The sequence below is a fragment of the Panthera uncia genome, chromosome F1 (genome assembly GCF_023721935.1).
Source record: "Panthera uncia isolate 11264 chromosome F1, Puncia_PCG_1.0, whole genome shotgun sequence".
Lineage (NCBI taxonomy): Eukaryota > Metazoa > Chordata > Mammalia > Carnivora > Felidae > Panthera > Panthera uncia.
The window spans coordinates 64241702-64265346 of NC_064813.1; the positions used below are offsets into that span (position 1 = coordinate 64241702).

The window sequence follows — 23645 nt, forward strand, 5'->3', positions numbered from 1 at the left end:
TGAGGAGAATTCAGGTGAAAATACATACAATTTACATCATCCCCTCAAGGGTACAAAATCCAATGGAAAAGAGAGATGAGAAAAATGCAATACAATATTTCAAAAGTAAGTAAACAACAAATCAGATTGGCAATTAATGTCTTATATGAATTCTGAGACAGAAACATCTCCTTTATGGGGAGAGATCAAGAAAGTTCGTGATTTGGCTGGGGCTTCAGAGTAATGGTAAAACATTTCTAAATTTAAAAAATGGATAACAAGTTAATATCAGCAAGGAATAGAGGCAGAGAAGACGCAACACGTCTGTACGATAGTGAGGCATCACATACAGAACCATAGATGATCACAAAAACATTTTGGTTTCCAAAACAAGGGGTTGGAGTACAAAGCCATGAGTAAAATTTTGAGGAGGGGAGCAACATGATACCATTTATATTTCAGAAGTTGTACTGGGCATCAGGGGCAAGACGGACCGGAGAGATGTGGGGTGGGATGGGGAGGATGGGCTCAATGGGGTATCTGTAGGCATTAAGAGAAGTGATGGAAATGGACAAGAGTCCCGAGGAAGATGGCCGTTCTCTCTGCAGGAGGAAGGACTCTGAGGTGGGCATTGGAGGATGCAGAGGTATATTCCATCCTGGAAAACTTGTTCCAGATTGGAGAACAGAATGAAGGCTTGGAAGCAAGAGTCCAAGTAATCAGAGTACAAGAAGGTGGAGGCAATGACCACACCAGAGAGTGTGGCCAACGGGGGGTGGGGAGAATGCAGGTGCAGGTCGTGGGGAGGTGGGAGCTAAATGTCAGAGTGTAAAGAGAATGCTAAGGGGAAGATGCTGAGAGTCATAGACAAATTCACCTCTCCGTGTAGTGTGTTCAGATGATTCACTCTGCAACTGACAGTATGGGTGGGACAGGGTGGGGACAAGCAAGCCAATGGCAAGGTCTGTGGGATAAACAGAGCGCGGAGTTACGAATGTGCATAACAGCCACAACCTGCAAGAGAAGACGGAGGGAGAGCTGGGTCTGAGAAATGTCAAGAATGGTTTGCCTATGCTGTTAGGATGACTCTGGACACTCACCTGGTTGTCCACGTGGCTGATTTTAGGCACCTTTTTGTCTTAAAATTAAACCGCATGGAGGGGGAATCATGAATTTAGAGCACGGATCTTAACACCTGCTCTTTCGTGGCCAATTTCTTGTGATTCTACTTGTTTTCAGAGGTCTCTCTTGACACTATCTCTGCCTCTCTTGGATTGTCTCTGAATGATGTACCTTCCATGGAGCAGGGCAACGGGACCGTGGTGACAGAGTTCATCTTCCTCGGCTTTTCTTCTCTGGCCGGGCTGCAGCGGCTGCTCTTTGTTGCCTTCCTGCCCCTCTACCTGTTCACTCTGGGCACCAATGCCATCATCGTTTCCACCATCGTGCTAGACAGAGCCCTTCATGCCCCCATGTACTTCTTCCTCGCTGTCCTCTCCTGCTCTGAGACCTGCTACACCTTCGTCATCGTACCCAAGATGCTGGTTGACCTCCTGGCCCAGAAGAAGACCATCTCCTTCCTGGGCTGTGCCATCCAGATGTTCACCTTCCTCTTCCTCGGCTGCTCTCACTCCTTCCTGCTGGCGGCCATGGGGTATGACCGCTACGTGGCCATCTGTAACCCTCTGCGCTACACGGTGCTCATGGGACACGGGGTGTGTGTGGGACTCGTGGCTGCTGCCTGTGCCTGTGGCTTTACTATTGCACAGATTATCACCTCCGTGGTATTCCACCTGCCCTTCCGCGCCTCCAACCAGCTCCATCATTTCTTCTGTGACATCGCCCCTGTCCTCACGGTGGCATCTCATCATACCTACCTGAGTCAGATTGTCATCATCATGCTCTGTGCACTGGTCCTGGTTATCCCCCTGTCACTGATTTTGGTGTCCTATATTCACATCATCTCTGCCATACTCCAGTTTCCTTCCACATTGGGCAGGTACAAAGCCTTCTCCACCTGTGCGTCCCACCTCATTGTTGTCACCATCCATTATGGCTGTGCCTCCTTTATCTACTTACGGCTCAAGTCCAACTACTCCTCAAGCCGAGATGCTCTCATATCAGTCTCCTACACCATCCTGACTCCCTTGTTCAATCCGCTGATTTACAGCTTGAGAAATAAGGAGTTCAAGTCAGCTCTTCGTAGAGCTGCGGGAAAAACCATTTCCCTGCCACGATGTTAACCGAGCTCCTGCTCTTCCCAAGCCATTAAAGCACAAGGCATACCAGGAAAAATTCCCAGAGCAGAAATGATTGAGCAAGTGAGCACAGTTTTCAAGAGCAGAGATCATTTCCTTCATTTCCAAGTATAAAATTCAGAAAAACACATCTTCTTGCTGTGATCACATTAAATATTGCTCACTGAAGTTTTTTCAGCTGAGGGAAAAATAATAGATGGCGATTATAGGAAAACTTGGGTGTGTCCAGAACTCTAGGCTATGGCAAATACTGTCATTCAGTCTCAGCCAGATGAGAAGCCGACCTGAAAAATACTGCGTAGCCCTGGTTCTCTGTTTCAGGGACGCGGAAGTTCCTGTTTCCATATTTCTCCCTTTCTGGGTATTTCCTGAATTTCGGTTTTTCAATATCGGCAGACCACAATGTTTCAATGAGGTAATGTTTGCCCAATGAGCGGGACCATGTTCAGCGCCTAAGATGCATCCAACTAAAGTTCAAGCAAGAAAATTCTGCAAGAAGTGATCTGTTTCTGTGTTTCTGATGTATTATGGGAGCTGACTTTTTTCTAATTTTCTATGCACTGACACAAGAGTAAACTTGGTTAATATCTCTTGAAGATACCGTCGGAAGCATGGGTTAAAGAGAACACCTAAAATGTCACAGCGTGGCCAACAAAAGGAGGCTAAGCTTCAACCTTTTTCACTAACTCTTCGGCAAATAGAAATCCCTGTGTAACGAGCAAACAGTTCCTGTTCTCCCTGAAGCTCAGGAGTCTGCATGTGCAATGGAGACCAGAACTTGCCTGGGACATTTTGGTTTGCTCTCCTTCCTGCAGGAGTGAGAGCAAACCGGGCTCTCGGCTCTGGGCAGAAAGCTGCCTTCTGGCTTTAGGTGTTGAGATGCACCTGTCAATAAAGGTCTTCTAACTGAGTTATCTGTTTCCGCATTTTTCCTTTTCCTTCCACCAGATGCTCATCCATGACATATCCCTGCCTGGGCTTGAAGCAGGAGGGAGGGGACCCGGAAGTCTCATTTGCAGTTCCCGGTTTGTTGCGGGATGGTGAGCTTGCCCGCAGGGCTGTTAAGTCAACTTCACTTCTTCCATTTCTTGAGGGTGGGGCCTGAAAAGCACAGAGACTAAAGCGAAGTTCATTTCTTTGGCCATCAGGGTCTCTCTCCCTTGGGTCTGTTGTGCAGCCAAGGCCCAGCCTATCAAGTGACTCGCGAAAAGGAAATAAACTGGTAACCCCCAGGAGTCAGCTTCGTGCATTAATTGTTCAAACCTGCAGGGTGCGCTGCTGTTTCAAGGTTGTTACTCGGTGTGCACTTGGGGCAGCCCAGAGGTCACGCGGTAGAATCTGTACTTCGTAGATAAGAAACCAGCTGTCGGGAGAATTAAAACGTCTTGCCCCCTGGTGAGTAGGGCCAATGCTGAGCCCCCATCATCTGCCTCCTTTAATGGCTGGCCTTCAGTGCTCTCACGTGACCCCTGGCGAAGAAGGACCTTTTTAATTAGTGGACGGTAAAATGCGTTGTATTCGTCTTCGGCAGCAGCAGACGACACCATGTGGCGTAAGACGACCTCTCACCGATGGGATAAATGGCCTGCACATCACACTGTGTGGCGAATCCCCTTCCTAAAACGGAAGGGGATTTGAGTATTGGTGGGGGGTGGGGGCGTGGCATAAGAAAACCTCCCCTGCTTTCCTCTGGTCTTGTCCAAGACTCGTGGACACTGAAACTTGGAGTCAGATAGCAGAACCCTGATAAGTGGGTAGAAAGGTCACGTGTGTCAGAATGACTCTTTTCCTGGGATAATTTGCTAGCACATTATCGCTATATAATCCTATATAATTTTTCGTCCTTACTCTTTTTTTATGTGACCAGAGAATTCATTTGACCTTGGGCCTGACCTCATGGGTTAGAACTGAACATCCTGCTCTCCTTCCTCCTCTTTCACACATATACTCACATGTGCACTCACACACACACACACACAACACACGTGCACACAGATGTATACACACACGTGCACACACGCACAGATGCCTGTGTGCACACTCATGTGCACACATATATACACGTGCACACGTGGGGTATAAACACATGCGCACGTGTGTCCACTCACACACCCATGCACACACAGATAGATGCATGCACACACGTGCACACACTCATACACATGCACATATGCACACAGGGATGTATACGCGCACACACACACAGACGCTCCTGGTTAATTGCAGCTCCTCTCTGTGGTCCTGTGTAACTTGCAGGAAAGTGGAAGATCTTCAGATCTGGGGTTGGCCTTAGTGAGAAACAAAGCTCCTTAGGCCTTCAGATTAAGCTGTTATTCGAGCTGAGCGCATAAATTCAGCCAGTAATAATAAATTCATGGGGTGTTTTTTTCCTATTCAGGATTGTCATCCATGAATACATCATGGGGAAGGCTAAACCAAGGCAGAATTAGGGATTAGGGAATTTCTGTGACCTTGGCGGTAAGACAATATATAGCAATACGATTGGATTTGTGGCCTCTCGGCTGGCCTCGTGTATTAAGACTGATTTTCTTTTTTAATTTTTCTGTTTTTTAAACTTTTGAGAGAGAGAAGGCGCAAGTGAGCGAGGGAGCAGAGAGGAGAGAGAGACAACCCCACGAGGAGCAGAGAGGAGAGAGAGACAACCCCACGAGGGGCAGAGAGGGAGGGAGAGAGAAGCGGCCTCACCCTAGCGGGACTCGAGCTCACAAACTGTGAGATCGTGACCTGAGCCAAAGTCCAATGCTTAACTGATTGAGCCACCCAGGCGCCCCAAGACTGATTGTTAAGACCCTGAGTGGCACTAAGCAGGCCAATCACAATTCAGTTCACAATTCAATTCACAACTCAAGAAAACATAACTTTAAGCATGTCAACCTAAAGCATTTACAGATTAGAAAGAAAGATTAGAGGAGAGTGAATTACAGCTGGAGGCGAGACAGCGGTTAAACCCCCACCACAGAGGCATCCACACTGAGGAGGGTGAGTTAGCGTGAGCCCCGCCAACAAGATTCTCCCACCTCAAGGAGTTCTGTTCCATGTAAGTCAGTGAAAGATTATTTTTAAATGCAATTTCAGTTTTCCTACTCATTGATCTATAACAATATTAACATTCACGAGGATCGAGAATTGATCAGATTGACTGGGTATTTACACTCAGAGAAAAAATTCAACACTGAACTCCCGATCCTTTTCTCACCTCCCTTGATGATTTTAATGAGATATCGCAAGCACACACATTTTCAGAAAACCAGCCGTTGTGAAATCAAAGATGGAATTCTGCGTGGCCCAGGTCTGTTCTGCGCGTCTCCACAGGACATCTTTCCTTTGAGAAGACAATCGCTCAGAAAAGCGTCCTGCACACTCCCGTGCCGTGAGTCCCTCCTCCTGCTCTCCTGGTGATTAAAATGTGGCCATGGCCCAAGTGCACCGGTCTGAGTGAGGGGTTGAGCCCAGTGACCAGACATACAGGCAACATCTGTCTCACAGGACGAGAGAGACCAGCTCACGGCAAAAACAGGGTTCCAGAAATGCCCATCTCCTAGCACATTATCCCTATTCCTCGTGCACCTGCTCAACTTCTGTTTATTAATTCAAACTCGCTCGGCGCTCCATGACATGACTTCCTCTATCTTTTCCCCCCAAAAACGTCTGCACTTCCTGAGATGACTTTCCGCACTATTTCCTTGAACTATTCCACTTAATCTTGACCTTGCCAAAAGGAAAACCTTTCGGAACATGATTTTGCTGTTTGCTTTTTCCCTCCGGTGTCTCCGTCAAGAAAGTTGCTCATTCCCCCTGATGAATCTTTATTAGCAAGGTGGAAAGGACTTTGATGCAGGAATCTTTCCCAGGGGGTGTGATAGCACAACAACAGGGCAGACGTTGTGTCTGTGCTGGGCAAGAGACAGAGAGACGTCGCTGGCAGCTACCAGGGGAGCAACCGCTCAGGATGAATTTATAGGAGGAGTAAACTCTGCAGAGGGGATATGAGAGGGTTGGGGGGCGGGGGAGAGGCGATGGCTGCACTGGGTGCGTCCACAGGGCTCTGAAGGGTGAAGAGCAAATCCTTAAACACCATGCATCCTGGAGACCAAGAGGAAAGGGTCAGGTCTGGGATACATGTGTCCCTCTGGGAGCTCAAAACAGCTGTGTGAGAAGGTCAACAGGTGTTGGCAAAAAATGGGAACGATAAATTATAGATCTCGCAAAACGTCTCGCAATATATTTAGCAATTTCTAGTCGAGCTCTAGTAAAATAAAATTTTTATTTTATTAGAATATAAAGAAAGACTCTTTTCTGAGGGATACAGAATAAAACCTGTGTAAATATGTAACTTTGTACCAGGATAAGGTGTCTCAATTCTGTAGAGATACCAAGTAATCCTTTTTGCATCTTTAACTTCAAATCGATGCCAGTATCTATTTTTCGATAGTGTGATAAACACCCCTGCATCTCTAATGAAAGGCTAATGGCAGATGATGGTACAAACTGCCCTGCTGAAAGTAAAATGCACCATAAAATGACAATCATTAATTTAGTGTGACAGTAAAGCAAGCTGGACCCACGGATCAAAGCACAGAACGGAAAATCCAAAAGTCATATTATTATGCAGCCAAATAATTGAGGAAGGGTTATCTTTAAAAGAAATGGAGCTATGCACATCATTTAATATTAAAAGAATGCCGATAAGATTTTATTTCACACTTTTTTATTCCAAAAATTGATCAGCTATCACAACATTTTAAAATATGGTGAATTTAAAAGAAAACTTAAGTAAATACAGTCAATCTTGAGGAGCTCTCTAAACATGAAAACGGAAATAGTAAACAGGAAATTATTTTAACGTATAAATGATTTATACAATATCGCTTAGCTGTTAATTAAAATAAAGGACAGGGGCACCTGGGTGGCTCAGCCAGTTAAGCATCCAACTCTTGGTTTCGGCTGAGGTCATGATCTTGGGGTTTCGTGAGTTCAAGCCCGGCATCGGGCTCTGTGCTAGCTGCGTGGGATTCTCTCTCTCTCTCTCTCTCCCTGTCTCTCCATCTCCCTGTCTCTCACTCACCCTGTCTCGGTCTGTCTAAAAAATAATAATAAACTTGAAAAGATGTTTTGACATAAAATAAAGGGCCAGATGAGCAAAACTATTTAAGCACTTATAAAAGCAATCACTCATTCATAGCAATATAAATATAGAAAAAATTTAAAGGTCATAAACATAAAGCCAAACAATTCAAAAAATAAAATACATGAGTGAACAAGCAATTCAAAAAAAAGAAAACCTAGCACTCTGTGAAACCCATTTAGGAAGACGTGCAAGTGGGTAAGGAACTGAATGAGCACCGAGGACGGTCACGAGGATTACGTGAGACGACAAGGCCGAAGTTGTTCGTAATCTCCTGACCCATGGCAGCCAGCAGACGACAGCCGGTGTTCTGCATGCCCCGCACCCCCAGAGTGGCCGGGGTTCCTGCAGCCGGGCTGCTGAGTGCAGGAACAGGGTCATCGAGGTCTGAGGGAGCTGATGCCAGACAGACTGACTCCAGAGAAGTGTCACCTGGCCCCACCCCCAGCAACACGCGAGAGTCAAGGCCGGAAGTGAAAAGTAGCAGCTGCTACTTTCGCCAGTAAAAGGCAGAAGATATTTAGTCTATATCGTTGCTATCACTCATGTCCTGTTCTGCTGGCCTTTTCCGCCTAGAGGTTGACTATTCTTGTGCGTGTTCGCAATCTTGCGCTGTCTCACTAGCTCATACTTTCCTTTTTCGTTGGTTTTCTCCTCGCGCGCGCAAAGGGGGAACGGTGCACTGGGTCAGGGCGTGGATTCGTAGCCTCACTGTCTGAGTCCAGCTCCTTCACTCGCGGCCGTGTGACCGTAGGCAAATTACTTCATCTTTCTGTTCATCGCCTTCCTCATCCGTTAAATTGTGACATGATACTATTTGTACGATCAACTACTGTGAGGATTATATTGCATTAATAAATGTAAGGTTATAACAATGCCTAAATATAGTGCATTCTGTATAAACGCTGTGGGAATTACTCTACGCATATTAACCATCTGCCCTACGCGTCACGGCATGAACCCACCTGTCACCCGCTGATAGGAAATAGGCTTGACTCAGGTGCTGTGTCCTCACGTGCACCGGGTCTGCCCTGCCTTCCTTTATGTAGCTCCTTCTCTAACGGCTCATGATGAGATTTTGTAATTGCGCCCTACAGAAGTCTGGCATATGAATTTTTTAAACTTATTTCTATTTTGAGGATTTTGTACATAGCATCTTTCTTTCTTTTTTTTTTTTTTTTTTTTTTCAAATCCCTTGTTGCAATGTTTGGAAATGCACGAGATCTGTAATGCAACGTTTTAAAGTTTAACAGAACTGCTAAATATTGTGATTACATCAAATAAATTCTTGTAAATTCTTTTGCACTCCTACACACATAATAACATCATTTGCAAGTAAAGACAATTTGATTCTTCTTTCCCAATCTTTTTTTTTTTTTTTTTTATCCTTTTATTCTACTCTCTGGAGCCTCCTGTGAAACATTGAATAGAAGTGAGATGGATGGGCTATTGGTATTTATCTCAAAGGAACAACTTCCAACGTGTCGCTATTAAATTTGAAATTTTCTCTAGTTTCTTTGTGTATAAACTTTACCAGATTAAGAGATAGCTTTCTCTTTCTCATTTGATACAAGTTGTTGTTTTTTTTTTTTTGAATGATTATATTATTGTCCTTCTTTAATTGGTTAAAGTGGGAAATTTTATTACAATTTTCCTAATGTCAAAAAAGAGCCCCTTGCATTTTGAGGCTAAACTCAGTGGAGGTCATTTTGTTTTATCTTTTAAAACATGTGCTAATATTCATTATGTGCTCCTGTGTGTGTGTGTGCATGCATGTGTGTGTGCCCGTGCTGGTGAATGCATGCATGTATGTGCGTGTGCATCTATATACACAAAGTATGAATTTCCACTTCTCTTAGGAGTTCCATTTGGCATTATATGATCTATCATTGAGTTTTGATATCAAGATGACACTGGCCTCACAAAATGACTTGGGGAGTATTGTGTCTTCATGTGAGTCATTGAAATTGTGGAGGCCCTCTGGGCCTGGATATTTCTTTATTGAATGGCTTATAAATGATTCAATTGTTTAATGTTTAAGTAAACACTCGTATCTTCCAGAATGGATCATGTGAAGGTTTATTTTACTGAGACGTCATTGATTTTCATCTAACTTTTATAGATGTAGGTATCACACTCTCCCCAGTGTGCTTTTATGAACATATTATTCCCCACATCATCTGTGGTCATATCCCCTTTATCAATTCTAATAATGTATATTGAATTTGTCTTTTTCTGATCAGGCTTACTGGAGATTTATCACATCGGTTTTGCTCAGAGGAACAATTTTTGACTTTGCTAATTGTCTATATATTAAGTTTCTCTTCTGTTTCACCTATTTCAATTCCTACTTTGACTGTAACCTTTCTTTCCTCTAATGTTTATTTTTAGATCTTTTCTCTAATACGTGATTTCAAGGCTGTGCAAGTAGCTTTCAGTCCTTCTTCCTTCCTGTTGTAGGTATTTATGGCTGTCGATTCCCTTCTAAGTGCTATGGTAGCTGAATCTCACAAGCTCTCAGATGCAATATTTTAAAAATATTTTCTCACTAGAGAATTCTTTAACTAGCAGTTATGTATACTACCTAAATTCCCAACATATGGGGGATTTTCTAGCTATACTTTGTATTTATTTGTTTATTCAGGAAATATTTATTGATTGCTATTTGCCATGCATGCTTCTAGGACCAGATACGGATCAGAAGCAAAGTGAAGAAACATCCCTGATCTTTGTGGGCTTTATGTTTTTGGCGTTGTTATTGATATGGGCACTGTAGGCTAAAAGTATGCTCTATGTAATGGGAACCCTCTTGCACTGTTGGTGGGAATGCAAACTGGTGCAGCCGCTCTGGAAAAGAGTGTGGAGGTTCCTCAAAAGATTAAAAATAGAACTACCCTATGACTCAGCAGTAGCACTACTAGGAATTTATCCAAAGGGTATAGGAGTGCTGATTTGAAGGGCAGCGCTTTCAGCAAAAGCCAAATTATGGAAGGAGCCCAAATGTCCATCAACTGCCGAATGGATAAAGAGGATCTGATTTATATATACAATGGAACACTACTCGGCAATGAGAAAGAATGAAATCATGCCACCTGCAGCAACGTGGATGGAACTGGAAGCTATTATGCTGAGTGACATAAGTCAGTCAGAGAAAGACAGATACCATATGTTTTCACTCCTATGTGGATACTGAGAAACTTAACAGAAGACCATGGGGAAAGGGAAGGGGGAAAAAATAGTTACAAACAGAGAGGGAGGGAGGCAAACCATAAGAGACGCTTAAATACAGAGAACAAACTGAGGGTTGATGGGGGACAGGGGAAAATGGGTGATGGGCATTGAGGAGGGCACTTGTTGGGATGAGCACTGGGTGTTGAATGTAAGGGCTGAACCACGGGAATCGAACCCCAAGACCAAGAGCACACTTTACACACTGTATGGTAGCCAATTTGATAATAAATTATATCTTAAAAAATAATAATAAATAAATAAATAAATAAATAAATAAAAGCATGCTCTATGTGATTTTAATCCTTTGATGTGAGTTGAAATTTTCTTTATTGTCCAGTGTGTAGATATACATTCTGCAATTGTTGGATGAAGGATTTTGCTATTTTTTCCTAAATGAAAAGCTTTAACATTGTTCAGTGTTTCTGTGTCCTTACTAATCTGTACTCTACTTTTTATATGACTTACCAAGAAAGGGGTATTAAACTCCCCACAATGACTGTGGATTTTCTGTTTCTTCCCTTAAGTCTATTAATATTTATATACATGTTACATAAATATTATAAATATGTATATATATTCAAATTATGGTAGCTTCCTAATAATGAATTAAACCATATTATATATATATATACATATATGTGTGTATATATATATATATATATATATAAAATAAACCAAACTCCTTTATCATTGGTAATGTTTTTTGGCATAGAGCCTAAATATCACGTTTTAATACAACTAGCACTATATTTCTTTGCTTGGTCTTTGTAAGCCTTGAGTATTTCTTTTGCGTAATATTAGCCAAATTTTGCTAAGTTGTGCCGTAATAATAGACATTTCTAAATTCTAAGTGGTTGACAACTTCAAAGGTTTGTTTCTTGAGCCTGGTGTGTTTGGATACCAGGTGGTTCCACTTCTATATCAGGCTCTGTTTCCTCTTTTCTGCAATCCAGGCTGAAGAAATTGCCCTTATCTGTGGCCAGCCATTCCTGTTGTGGAAGGGAAAGAGGCAGGTAGATCTATGCCGTAGTTCTTAAAGCTTCTGCTAAAATGTGGTCCACGCCAGCTTTTACGTTTCCTAGCTAAAGCAAGTCTCATGGTCAAGCTTGATGTCAATGAGACAGCTAAGTACACTTTCCCCACAGGGAGCACTGCGGATCCAATGGCTATGCACCGAGGCGTTTAATACCGTTACGTGGAAAGCAAAATCTGTGGTGAAGATAATGATCTGAAATTTTCTTTCGTTATATTTTCTTTTGTTATTCTTCCCCTTGTCAAGAACAGGAATTAATATCATGCTGATGTTCAAAATACACCCATTCACTCCAGATCTTTGACCCTGCCTTCTTCCCCAGAAAGCTGACTTATCAATTACAGTAATTGGATAAAAGTATGAAGGACATCAAAACTAGGATGCCGCTAATCCCAAGTAACTCCGTTGTCTATGCAATTCTCCTATGCTTAGAACTTCCTCAGTTTTAATGTGCCATTTATTTTCCGTTGGGACCTTGACTGATGCAATGACTAGGAACAGAGATGACTAAAAAACATGGGTTTCCAGGATGAAGTTACTTATCTATCTAAGAAGACACAGATAACCTCCTTACTAGTGTGAAAAGGGATGAGTTCATGCTCGGATAAGCATCAGTGTGGCATAGTTTGAACTGTGGAGGAAGACCACAGCATCAGGCAGTCATGTGCTTTGGCTCAGATGGCATGCCAGTCACAGTGACTATATTTTTAAGCTCCTGGTATTCTTACAATGATAGAGAGTGAGTGAACACAGACAAAGTTACGAGTAATGAATAGACAAGTTAAAAGACGTGGAAAATCAGAAGGCCCTCTTAACAAATTTGAAGGAGGCCACATCATCTGGAGTCTTACAACAGCCATCACGGAGGGTGAAGTCCGCAGTCTGGATGTGTATTTAGCTTTTAAACATAAACCTGACGAGAGCTCTTATGCTAAATGAGACATGAGACGTGGGATGAATACATTTCAGATGACCTAAGTGAGGCCGAGGTCTTGATTCTCCAGTTCCCCTGAACCACCCTTGTCTGTTGAAGAAGATACCACCCCAGCCCCCACACATCTAAGGGAATCAACCGTCCTCTGCATAAAAGACTCTGTGGTTGCACCTGGGCTAGTTGCCCCTTCACCTAACAGGCCCCCAACAGGATCAAGATCACAACGCGATCTGGATAGACGGGTGGAAGGCCAGCTCTGAGGTAGCTTAAACAGAAAAAACAAAAACCTATCAGTCCTGCCAATTTGTATCAGTGGGGGTGAGGAGGCCATGTCCCTATGCAAAAAAAGAACTATGAAGATCTTAGACCAAAGGGGAAGACACATCAATTTCAATCTTGTTACATTTGTCGATACAGGAGCACTCAACTGGGATTCAGAATTTAATAGGTGGACTCATGCCTCCAGAAAAGGCATTGTCTGCTAGAATAACTAATTGAAGCCTGAACTAAATATTGACATTTGGTTAATACATTGGAAAGGGCACAGTTTTTGTAACACACCATAATGAATCCAAAAGCTCCGGGAAACGAATGTGTCAGGATAGAAACACTATAGAAAACTGCCATATACAACACTAACCACCAACACCCAGGGGACCTGGTTGCATTTACAGAATGCAGTAGTGAATATAAACATCCTTAAAGAGTTGTGTGGTGATTGCTATTATAGACTAGAGGTGATGGGTAATAGTGCTCTGGAGAATGGAAGCCTGGGGGTCACACAAAACTGTCAGAGATACAATGTGGACAATGAACAATATAAACTGAAGCATGTGATGATGATTAGTGTTATGAACTGCAAAGATCTGTGGAAACGGCCAGTTGACCATGGGATTTCTGAGAATAAAATAGATGAGCAGCCAATCGATAAACTGTTTGATCGTAGTCTATGTCTGATGGATGGCTGTGCAAGTTACCAGTATGGTAATTCATAGCCTCTTACCTAAATTTCAGTACGACACCAATTCCCAAGCCTGAAACTCCTTGATTGTAAAAGAAGATGGATAATTTTGAGGAAAGACGCACAACATGGCCACAATTGTATCCTGAAAATCTTGACCCAGTAATTCCCAGAGAGATCTCCACCACTTACCAAAGTGCCTGTGCACTGGATAAAGGAAAACATTCAGACCTTGTGGAGGTTCTTAGATACCGTCCGTACGCTTAGGCACATCCCGAGAGACTCAGAATGCCACTATGATCTACTGGTCAGAGTAGAAACTAATGGAGGGCAGATATTAGGTGAAGTCTTGGTTCATTCAGGTCTGCCAGGATTTGAGGCTCTTTGAAACTGGACTCAGGCTCTGAGAAGGCTGGTGGTTTATTTCTTCTTTGCCTCATTCCTATTATGTTCCTCTTGTGGGTCTCAACTGAAACGCTTGGGGAGTTCACCAGCTCACCACTCCATTGTGGTCTTTTGTCGTCCAACTCCATGGGTCTCAATCTCTTGACTTTTTGGTAGTCTCTTCCAAAACTGCCAGGTTCTCTGGCGAGTGGATGCTCCCCATGTACTAGAACAATCTCTCCAGGTTTCTTGCTTTTCCTGGATTCTGCTCCTTAGGGTCCTGATGTCTTCAAACCAATTTTTCTCCAATATTTTCTTGTAGCTTTTCTGGTTATTCCTGGTGGGTGGGTTGAGTCAAAATTTCCTCATCTATTATTCCCAAAAGAGGAACTCCTATTTTGCTTTTGTTAACTAAAGTAGATGTTTTAAAGCATAAAGTGCACAGATCAGAAGTTGTATAGTTTGAGGAGTTTTTATAAATTAAACACACCAGGGGCGCCTGGGTGGCTCAGTCGGTTAAGTGTCCGACTTCAGCTCAGGTCATGATCTTACACTCCATGAGTTTAAGCCCCGCATCAGGCTCTGTGCTGACAGCTCGGAGCCTGGAGCCTGCTTTGGATTCTGTGACTCCTTCTCTCTCTGCCCCTCCGCCTCTCACTCTGTCTCTCTTTCAAAAATAAACATTAAAAAAAATGTTTTAATTAATTAATTAATTAAACACACCAGATAAATAAATTATCGTGAGAACTTCATAAGGCTCCATTATGACTCTTCCCAGGCATTATCGCCCAAACCTAACCTTTACCCTGGCTTCTATCACCATAATTTTCACCCTTTTTTGGTCATTATACAATGAAATTATGTGTGTCTGGTTAATTTCTCCGGATATCATGTGTGAGAATTTGTATCTTTAGCTTTACAGAAAATAATGCATAAAAACACAGAGTTCCCGTCTGTACCCTCCCCAACCAATATACCCAGCATCCCCTATGACTAACATCTTGAAATATTGGACTACATTTGTCAAATTTAGGGTTTTTTTAATGTTTGTTTATTTTGAGAGAGAGAGAGGGAATCCCAGGCAGGCTCTTCACTGACAGCATGGAACCGTGAAATCATGACCCAAGCTGAAATCAAGAATCAGATGCTTGACTGACCGAGCCACCCAGGCAGCCCACATCTGTCGGATTTGTTGAACTAATATCAACACATTAGGTTCTATAAGTTTCCACAAATGCATAATGTCTCACATCCGCCATTGTAATACCACAGAGAATAGTTTCAGCCCCCTAAAAATCCCTAAGACTCCAACTCTTTATCCCTCTCTACCTTCCCTGAACCCCGGACAACCACCAATCATTTCACTGTCTCTATAATTTGGTTTTACCCAGAGTGTCAGGTAGTGGAAGTTACACAGTATGTAGCCTTTGCAGACTGGCTTTTTTCACTTAGCAATACGCATTTAAGGTTCTTCAATGTCTTTTCATGATAGGATAGCTTCTTTCTTTTTCTACTTATTTATTCCTTCACCAAGACCATGCCTTCTTGATTACTGTTACTTTATAGTAAGTCTTGAAGTCAGGTAGCATCAGTCCTCCAACTTGATTGCTCTCTTTTAACGTGTTTTAAAATGTAGATTCATTTTTATTCAGATAGACCAACAGATCAGGAGGTAATTGCCATTGAAAAGATAGTTTATTACAATTCCTATGATGCGGGTAGGGGTGGGGAGTTACACCATGCCATTCAGGTCAATACACCAAGGAACACTGAGTTGGGTCACAGGCAGAGAGGACAAGGGGAAATGAGAAAGAGCTCCCTTCCCACCCCCCCCCACCTTTTTATTTGGTTTTCATGGGAAGGAAAGGGCAAGGCAGGGTAAGCAGGCTAAGCAGGTTTAAGACTGGCCAGTTGATAATTTCAGGGAGCTCCTGAGTGTGGGGCCATCCCTAGTTGTCTGAAACATGGCCTTGGGATAACCAGCAAAGGGAAATGATGTAAAGCCTGAAAAAGCAGACATTTTGAGAGTAAGGGCCCTAAACTCTTTGCACATGAAAGGCATGCTCTAAGTGAAGTCATCTGTTATCTCCAGGAATTGGAAGCCTTTAACCCTAGGAGGGCAGTCTCTCCCTGGTCAAGGCCCCAAATGTTAAAACAACAGATATAGAAACTAGAAAGTGTACTTAACATGCAATACTGTGTTGGCTATCCTGGGTCTTTAGCCTTTCCATATAAACTTTATAGTCAGTTTCTTTTTTTTTTTTTTTTTTTAATTTTTTTTTTTTTCCAACGTTTTTTATTTATTTTTGGGACAGAGAGAGACAGAGCATGAACGGGGGAGGGGCAGAGAGAGAGAGGGAGACACAGAATCGGAAACAGGCTCCAGGCTCTGAGCCATCAGCCCAGAGCCCGACGCGGGGCTCGAACTCACGGACCGCGAGATCGTGACCTGGCTGAAGTCGGACGCTTAACCGACTGCGCCACCCAGGCGCCCCTATAGTCAGTTTCTTGATATACCTAAAATAAGTTGCTATGATTTTGATTGGGATTGCCTTGAATTTATAGATCAAGTTGGGGAGAGCTAACATCTTAACAATACTGTGTCTTCCTATCCATGAACATGGACTCTTTTTCCATTGATTGAAATCTTCTATTTCTTTCATCAGTATTTTTATAATTTCATAAGACGGGCTTTTGTGTATTAACTCTTTATCCTGCATCTTGCTTTAATCTCATCTGTTACTTTCAGGGGTTTTTGGATCTAATCTTTGGGATTTTCTATGTAGACCATCGTGCCACGTGTGAAGAGATGTTTTTCTTCTTGTTTTTATTTTTATACTTTCTATTTTGTTCTTATGTAGAAGCCAAGCAGGTTTCCTTTCTCCAGAGGTAATCTGTATTTCTGTCCGGCAGATCTTTAGAAGGACAACCAGTTTAGATCCACTGTAAATTAAATTCAGGGCTCAAATTTCTTAGACCAAGCAGAGATGCAAACTTGAACTGCAAATCAGAATGAAGGCCTACTGCTCACAACCTCTCTGAAATGGATTTATTTTCCCCCACCATGTCCCATGTCTTTGGTCAGCCTGGGGGCAACTTTGCCATTAGTGTCTCTGAACAGTGAGTTGAGGGGCAGGCTTAGTTGTGCTTCATGCTTATCCTAAGGCACCATCCTTCAGAGTCAGAGCTTAAAGTAGAAGATCTATTTTTTGACTCACATTTGGTGGGCACTGGACTTTAATTGCAAACATCTTCCTCCTCTGATTCCCTCAAATCAGCGTCGTGGGTTTGTCATTCCTTCCAGATAAGTCAATGTCTTCAGTGTGGAAGGAACTTCCAACATTCCACTCATCTTTCTAGATGCTTGCTTTGTTTCAGATTTTGATCTGAAAAGTTCCTGCTATGCTGTCAGCTTGTCAACATATTTATATATATGTTTTAAATATTCCCCCGGCATTTTAGTTGTTTTCGGAAGGATGATTTGCTGGAATGTCCAGACTGGCTACTACCAGAAATAGGGGTGCTCAGCCTTCCTCCTCACTTGTTTTCCCTTGAACGTCCTGGCATGAGACATGCAGTAGTTTCCAGTTAGCTTTCCTACTCCCAGTGTTTTTGTTCATAAAGTCATGGGATGAATCTCAGCCCTGATTGTGTTCGTGGATCTTCACTGGGACCTTGTCATCTTTCTAGCCGTCCTGATGTCCACTGGCACATGCTTTAGCACGCCTCTTGTTATGTTTGTATTAGTCTTCCTGCTAAATTAGAATGATCGGTGTGATCTATTTATCTTTGAATCACTGTGATGCCTAATGTTATGCCTTCCAAAACACCACACATATGAGTGGTTGCTCCATGAGTGGTTGCTGAATAAAAGTCTTTCCCTTGCAATAATTCCCTGAAGGTCATTTAAAAACCCAGTTGTCTGACTTTTATTCAGGCTTTGAGTAGAGAAGGGAGATGGAGATTTTCCACATAATCACCAACCCCTGCCTTTACCTCTTACACTTTATCAAATCAGTCTTCATGGGGTTGGAAAACTTGCTTTCTCTTGACATCTCAGTGTTTTGTAACCTTTTTGTCAGAGAGTAACTAAACTCCTCCCATGCTAAAAGGATACTTATTTGCCATTTTAGTGCTTTACAGAGTGGGAACGTTTTTTGCAATCTGAATTATTCTCTTCTGTATCAGATAAGATGCCCTTGTGTAAGTTCAGCCATTTGTTTTCTTTCTCCCATTAGCTCCCCTTAAGACCTAGAGGACCCTAGTCCTTAGAATCCCAGAAGGTTGTGAATATTCTCCAACTTAATTATAGAATCTGAATTGACATATGAATATAGAATGGGCTATTTTCAACCTCTTTATTTAAGACTCAAAAAGGTTTGGACATCTAAGTGTCTAGATTAACACTTTATGAAATGTTTCAGGGCATTTTTTTCCCAATTGCTTCTTCTTTCAGGACGGACATCATGGCTTTTACAAGTGACCTTCTACTGCTGCCTTTTTCAACATTCGAAAAACCTACAAGACTGTGAGCCATGAAACTCAAAGTCTTATGTCAACTTTCTTGATCACTTGAACATAAGTGGGTAAGTGGATCTTCTGTGTCAGTTACTGTCTGAAGAAGGAAACATTTTCCACCAAGGATTTCAAATTTGAATGGATTTGCACAATAATTTTTTATTATTATGGAAAAGATTCTGCACCAAAGTAAAACTTGATTTGCTTTTTTTCTTGAAATGAAGGAAGCATCCACTCTGATGGCGTGTGCATGCACACACACACAGAAACACATATGCACACATAGCACATTTCCCATCAAATTGGAATGCCGAGAAACGAAGCAAGACAAGTGACAGAGGCAGGGCAGGAAAGTGCATCAGCATAGATTTTGATTTTTTTTTAAAAAAAAGGTGACTTGGAGAATAATAGAAAACTTAGGAATGATATAGGTTATAATAGAAGAGCAGAGAGCACATTCTAGGGGAAATAAAATCAGTCTGTGAGAAAGCTCAGAAACAAAAGGAGAATTAAGCCATGTCATCACTTATTAAGCTTTTGTTTGTAGAGCCTGTTATGTGCCCTGCAGTGTGGTGGGTGCTACAGACCATTCAGAAGACATCGCCATGGCCCCTGCCTCAAAGAAACAGCGTATAGAAGGTGTGTATGTGAATGTGTGTGTGTTACTATAAACTATATATATTCTCTACTCTATGTGGTATTATGTACTATGTTCTATATACATCCTATGCTATATGTAGTATTATACTATATTCTCTATATATTCTATACTATATATAAAATATAGTATAATGTACTATATAATATGTAGTATTTAGTCTAGAATATATGGTATATATAATAATCTATATGTATAGTATATAGTACTACTCGATAGATGATACATAGATAGATAGATAGAACTACAAGATAATATCCAACTTATTCAACATACAAGTATGATTTCAAAATCTCTAAATGTTATGAAGAGGAAAAGTATCTATGTGGATTCTAATAGGGAAGGTTTATTGGAGAATGTGAGACACGATAGGGATTTGAATGCAGAGAACAATAGGTTAGGGGCACCTGGGTGGCTCAGTCGGTTAAGCTTCCGACTTCAGCTCAGGTCATGATCTCGAGGTCTGTGAGTTCGAGCCCCGCATCGGGCTGTGTCAACAGCTCAGAGCCTGGAGCCTGCTCCAGATTCTGTGTCTCCCTCTCTCTCTGCCCCTCTCCTGCTTGCGCTCTCTCTCTCTCTCTCTCTCTGTCTCAAAAACAAATATATTTTAAAAAATAAATATATTTTATTTAAAATATAAAATATATATTTTAAAATAATATATATTATTTATAAAAAATAATATATATATTATTTATATTATTTATTATAAATAATATATTTTATAAAAATATAAAATTTGATAATTGAAGAAAATTTGAAAATTACAATCAGATTATTCCAGAAAAGTCAGAAATGGCAAAAGGAGTTTTGCTTGAGTGAGCAGCATGGGATCATGCTTGCTTTAGTCCCGTGGAAAAAGTGGGGGGCAGATTCTGACATAAAATGGCAGTGGCATAAGATACAGAGAGGAGAAAGTCGATTAGAAGTTCAAAGATTTAAATTTTGCCACTGACCCTACTACTCGAGCATCTTATTTAGCTGTTTTCTATTCGATTCAGACAAAAAATGTTGAGCCTATGACACACACTTTATGCTAGGGATTCAGCTATTAATAAAAAAAGTCATCCCGGCCTGTAAACAGAAGCTAATAATCTATAGAGCGAGCCAAACATAGGAGATGAGTTCAATTTAACACCGTAAGTGCAAAGATGAGGATCCTTCCAGGTTACTCTGCTCAGGAGAAAGCACTTCGTGCACTCACGTGGCCTGTAACAAGGACACAAAGACACTTGTGCTGTCTACCGGGTGGTGAGGCTTACGTGAAACCCTCTTGTTTTCTGCAAAGTGCCACACGAAGGGGAAGGGTCCTGACGGCAGGTGGGTGGAACCACCTAAGCGAAGGAGCCTCGGCAGAGATGATAAAGAATGAACTTGTACAAGTGCATCAGGTGAAGCCACTCCTTCCATGTACAGCCATTGGAGAGGCCAACAAGCTGAGAGATGCCGAGGGGTACGCGTAAACCTGGTTTCTCCTAAATTTCTGAACTGGTTCTGAAAGTGAGATGATTGGGGCTCTGGATGTTACTGCAGTGTGAAATAGGGGCTGTCTTAACTCAACTATGCGCCGGTAGAAAGATCTCCAAGGGTGTGATGTGGAGAGAGCACTGGAGAGATGGTCCGTCGCCTGAAGGAAACCAGGGCCTGTGAGGTCACTGCTCTGCCTCTGATAACGAAAGTGCCATAAACAGCCGCGTTCAACGGGAACAGTGGAAATGCATTTCCTCATCACAGCAAGAGAAATCTGCCTTCCCCTCACCTCCCCACCCCCATTCCCAACTCCCCAAGGTGCCTTCTGATGGAGATCGAATGATGAGTTGGATTTTCAGACTCTTCTCCACCAGGAATTGCTCTTGAACTTAAAATAATAATAATAATGTTCGCCTTTATCATTGCACCCATCTGCTGATTGTATTTGGTCACCGACATGCTTTCTTGCTTGCCCCCTTCCTAGCAGGCCATCTACGACGACTGCCTGTTGTCAGAGGACAGGCCATCCATTACGACGGCTACCAATAATCATGTGCACTGGCAGATGTTATAAATTACATGCATAATTTAGATATGTAGATATTTCAAAAGCCATTTTTTTAATGTTTATTTATTTTTGACAGAGAGAGAGAGAGACAGAGCATGAGTGGGCGAGGGGCAGAGAGAGAGGGAGACACAGAATCCCAAGCAGGCTCCAGGCTCTGAGCTGTCAGCACAGAGCCCGACGCGGGGCTTGAACTCACAGACCACAAGATCATGACCCGAGCCGAAGTTGGACACTTAACCGACTGAGCCACCCAGACGCCCCTAAAAGCCATTTTTTTATTTAGGAAAAATAATAGCACCACATTCAGAAGTAGCAAATTATTCTTATTTCTGTTTGGACAGTAGCCAAAAAGAGGTGGAAATATTCTTGGCTACATAAAAGTGAAGTATATTTAGAATCATCAAGTTAAAATATGTTTCTCGTTAAATATTTGGAAAACATAAAAATAGAAAGCAAACCCAAATCACCTCTAATCTTATAAATATGGCTTCATATCTTGCTTTTTCTCTTACAGTAGGAGAATGTTCTCATAACCTCATATAGCCTTTGGAAATATCAAACTTGCTTCTGTGGTTGGTTCTTTTAACCGTTGTGTATTTCTCTAATATAATCATTCTCCCATTACTGGAGATTAAAAATTTCTTCTAAAAATTGTCAAAAGGAATATCTTTGTTGCGAGAGAGAGAGAGAGAGAGATCTATCAATATTCTGAGCCGGGAAATATGATACTGAAAGTGAAGGCACTGGGAGAATGTTCTTATTACACAGATGGTTATCATTTTGTCTCTCCCAAACTCATTCACAGAAGGAAGTCATCCAGACGCAAGGCTTCAACAGGACCACCGTGGTTACCCAGTTCACCCTGGTGGGCTTCTCTAGCCTGGGGGCTCTCCAACTGCTGCTGTCTGTCCTCTTTCTTCTGTATGTGACCATCCTGTTGGCCGATGCCACCACCATGGCTGTCATTCGCTGCAGCAAGACTCTACACCCTCCCATGTATGGGTTCCTGTTCATCCTTTCCTTCTCCAAATCCTGCGACACTCTTGGCATCATCCCTCAGCTGCTGGCCCACCTGCTCTCAGCCACCAAGGGCATCTCCTCTGTGGCCTGTGCCACGCAGCTCTTCTTCTTCCTTGGCTTTGCCTGCACCAATTGCTTTCTCATTGCTGCAATGGGGTACGATCGTTAGGTGGCGATTTGCCACCCTATGAGCCACACGCTCATCATGAACAAGAGGGTAGGGTTGGGGCTGGTTTCCCTGTCCGGAGTCACAGGCTTCTTCATTGCTTTGCTGGCCACCAAACTCATCTGTGACATGACTTTCTGTGGTCCCAACAGAGTCAACCGCTATTTCTGTGACATGGCGCCCGTCATTAAGTTGGCCTGTGCAGACACCCAGGTGAAAGAACCGGCTCCATTCAGCCGAAGCATTCTGGTGATCATGGCGCCTTTCCTGCTGATTCTGATCTCCTGTGGCTTCATCGTTAACACCATCCTGAAGATCCCCTCGGCTGAAGGGAAGGGAAGGCCTTTGCCACACGCATCTCCCACCTCGCGGTAGTCTTCGTGCACTACGGCTGTGCCTCCATCACTTACCTGAGGCCCAGATCCAAGTCTGCCTCAGACAAGGATCAGTTGGTGGCAGTGACCTACACTGTGGTCACTCCCCTGCTCAATCCTCTGGTCTACAGTCTGAGGAATCAGGAGGTGAAGTCTGCCCCGAGAAGATTTTTGGGAAAGCCCTGGAGCCACCAAAGTGATCTAACAAAAAACCCTAAAATTAACGAGGGAAGTTACAGGAGAAATCAAAGGCGGGACGCTTTCTCTGTCTTTTTACCAATCCAGTCCTGACGTGGGCAGTGTTTCCAAGGACCGGGGCCACTATTCCCTGTTTCTTTGCTCCCATTCCAGAAAAAAAACAAAAAATAAAACATGAGTGAATCTACAGGCTACATTGTCCAACACCTGGTTAAAAAAAATAATAATTAAAAAAAAATTCACACTTGGCCAAAAGAAAAAAGCATAATTTTTTCTAAGGGCAGATAATACTCAAATTGAAAGATGGCCGCAGTTGGAAATGGCCCACATCTTGCAGCTGGCCGACCCTGCAATGGTCATAACGTGAAACTTACACGAACCTAACACTCTATTGTAATAATTGGACCTATAAATACTAAATAGAACTGATTTTAAATCTATTATTTTATTTTATTATTTTAAATCTATTATTTCAAGCCATGTAATTTGCGATGGTATTTAAAACTCTTCAAACTGATGAGCCTTGGATTTTTTTTTCATCTGAATTTCCCTATGTGTATGTGAATTATCTAGTGAACACAGAGCTTGTCTTCTGATTGGGAGAGCTGATTACTGTTAATTAAACCTTTCTTTTCTGCCCAGTGACCCAACTCATACTAGAATAAAAATCTCCCAGGGGCACCTGGGTGGCTCAGTCAGTCGAGCATTCGACTTTGGCTCAGGTCATGATCTCGCCATTCATGAGTT

At 42.5% G+C, this 23645-nt stretch overlaps 2 protein-coding genes across 2 annotated transcripts; both read left to right on the forward strand.

Moving 5' to 3' along the window:
* The first annotated feature begins 770 nt into the window (after positions 1 to 770).
* LOC125925634 (olfactory receptor 10K2) lies at positions 771 to 2222 on the forward strand. Its single transcript, XM_049634733.1, has one exon. The coding sequence runs from the start codon at positions 1278 to 1280 to the stop codon at positions 2220 to 2222; it is 945 nt and encodes a 314-aa protein (XP_049490690.1). The 5' UTR covers positions 771 to 1277.
* Positions 2223 to 13321: 11099 nt separating this feature from the next.
* On the forward strand, positions 13322 to 22991 carry LOC125925835 (olfactory receptor 10T2-like). Its single transcript, XM_049635077.1, is given in 5 exon segments — positions 13322 to 13560; positions 18383 to 18454; positions 20391 to 20561; positions 21909 to 22662; positions 22665 to 22991. Coding segments are annotated over 5 exon segments (1563 nt in total).
* Positions 22992 to 23645: the final 654 nt, after the last annotated feature.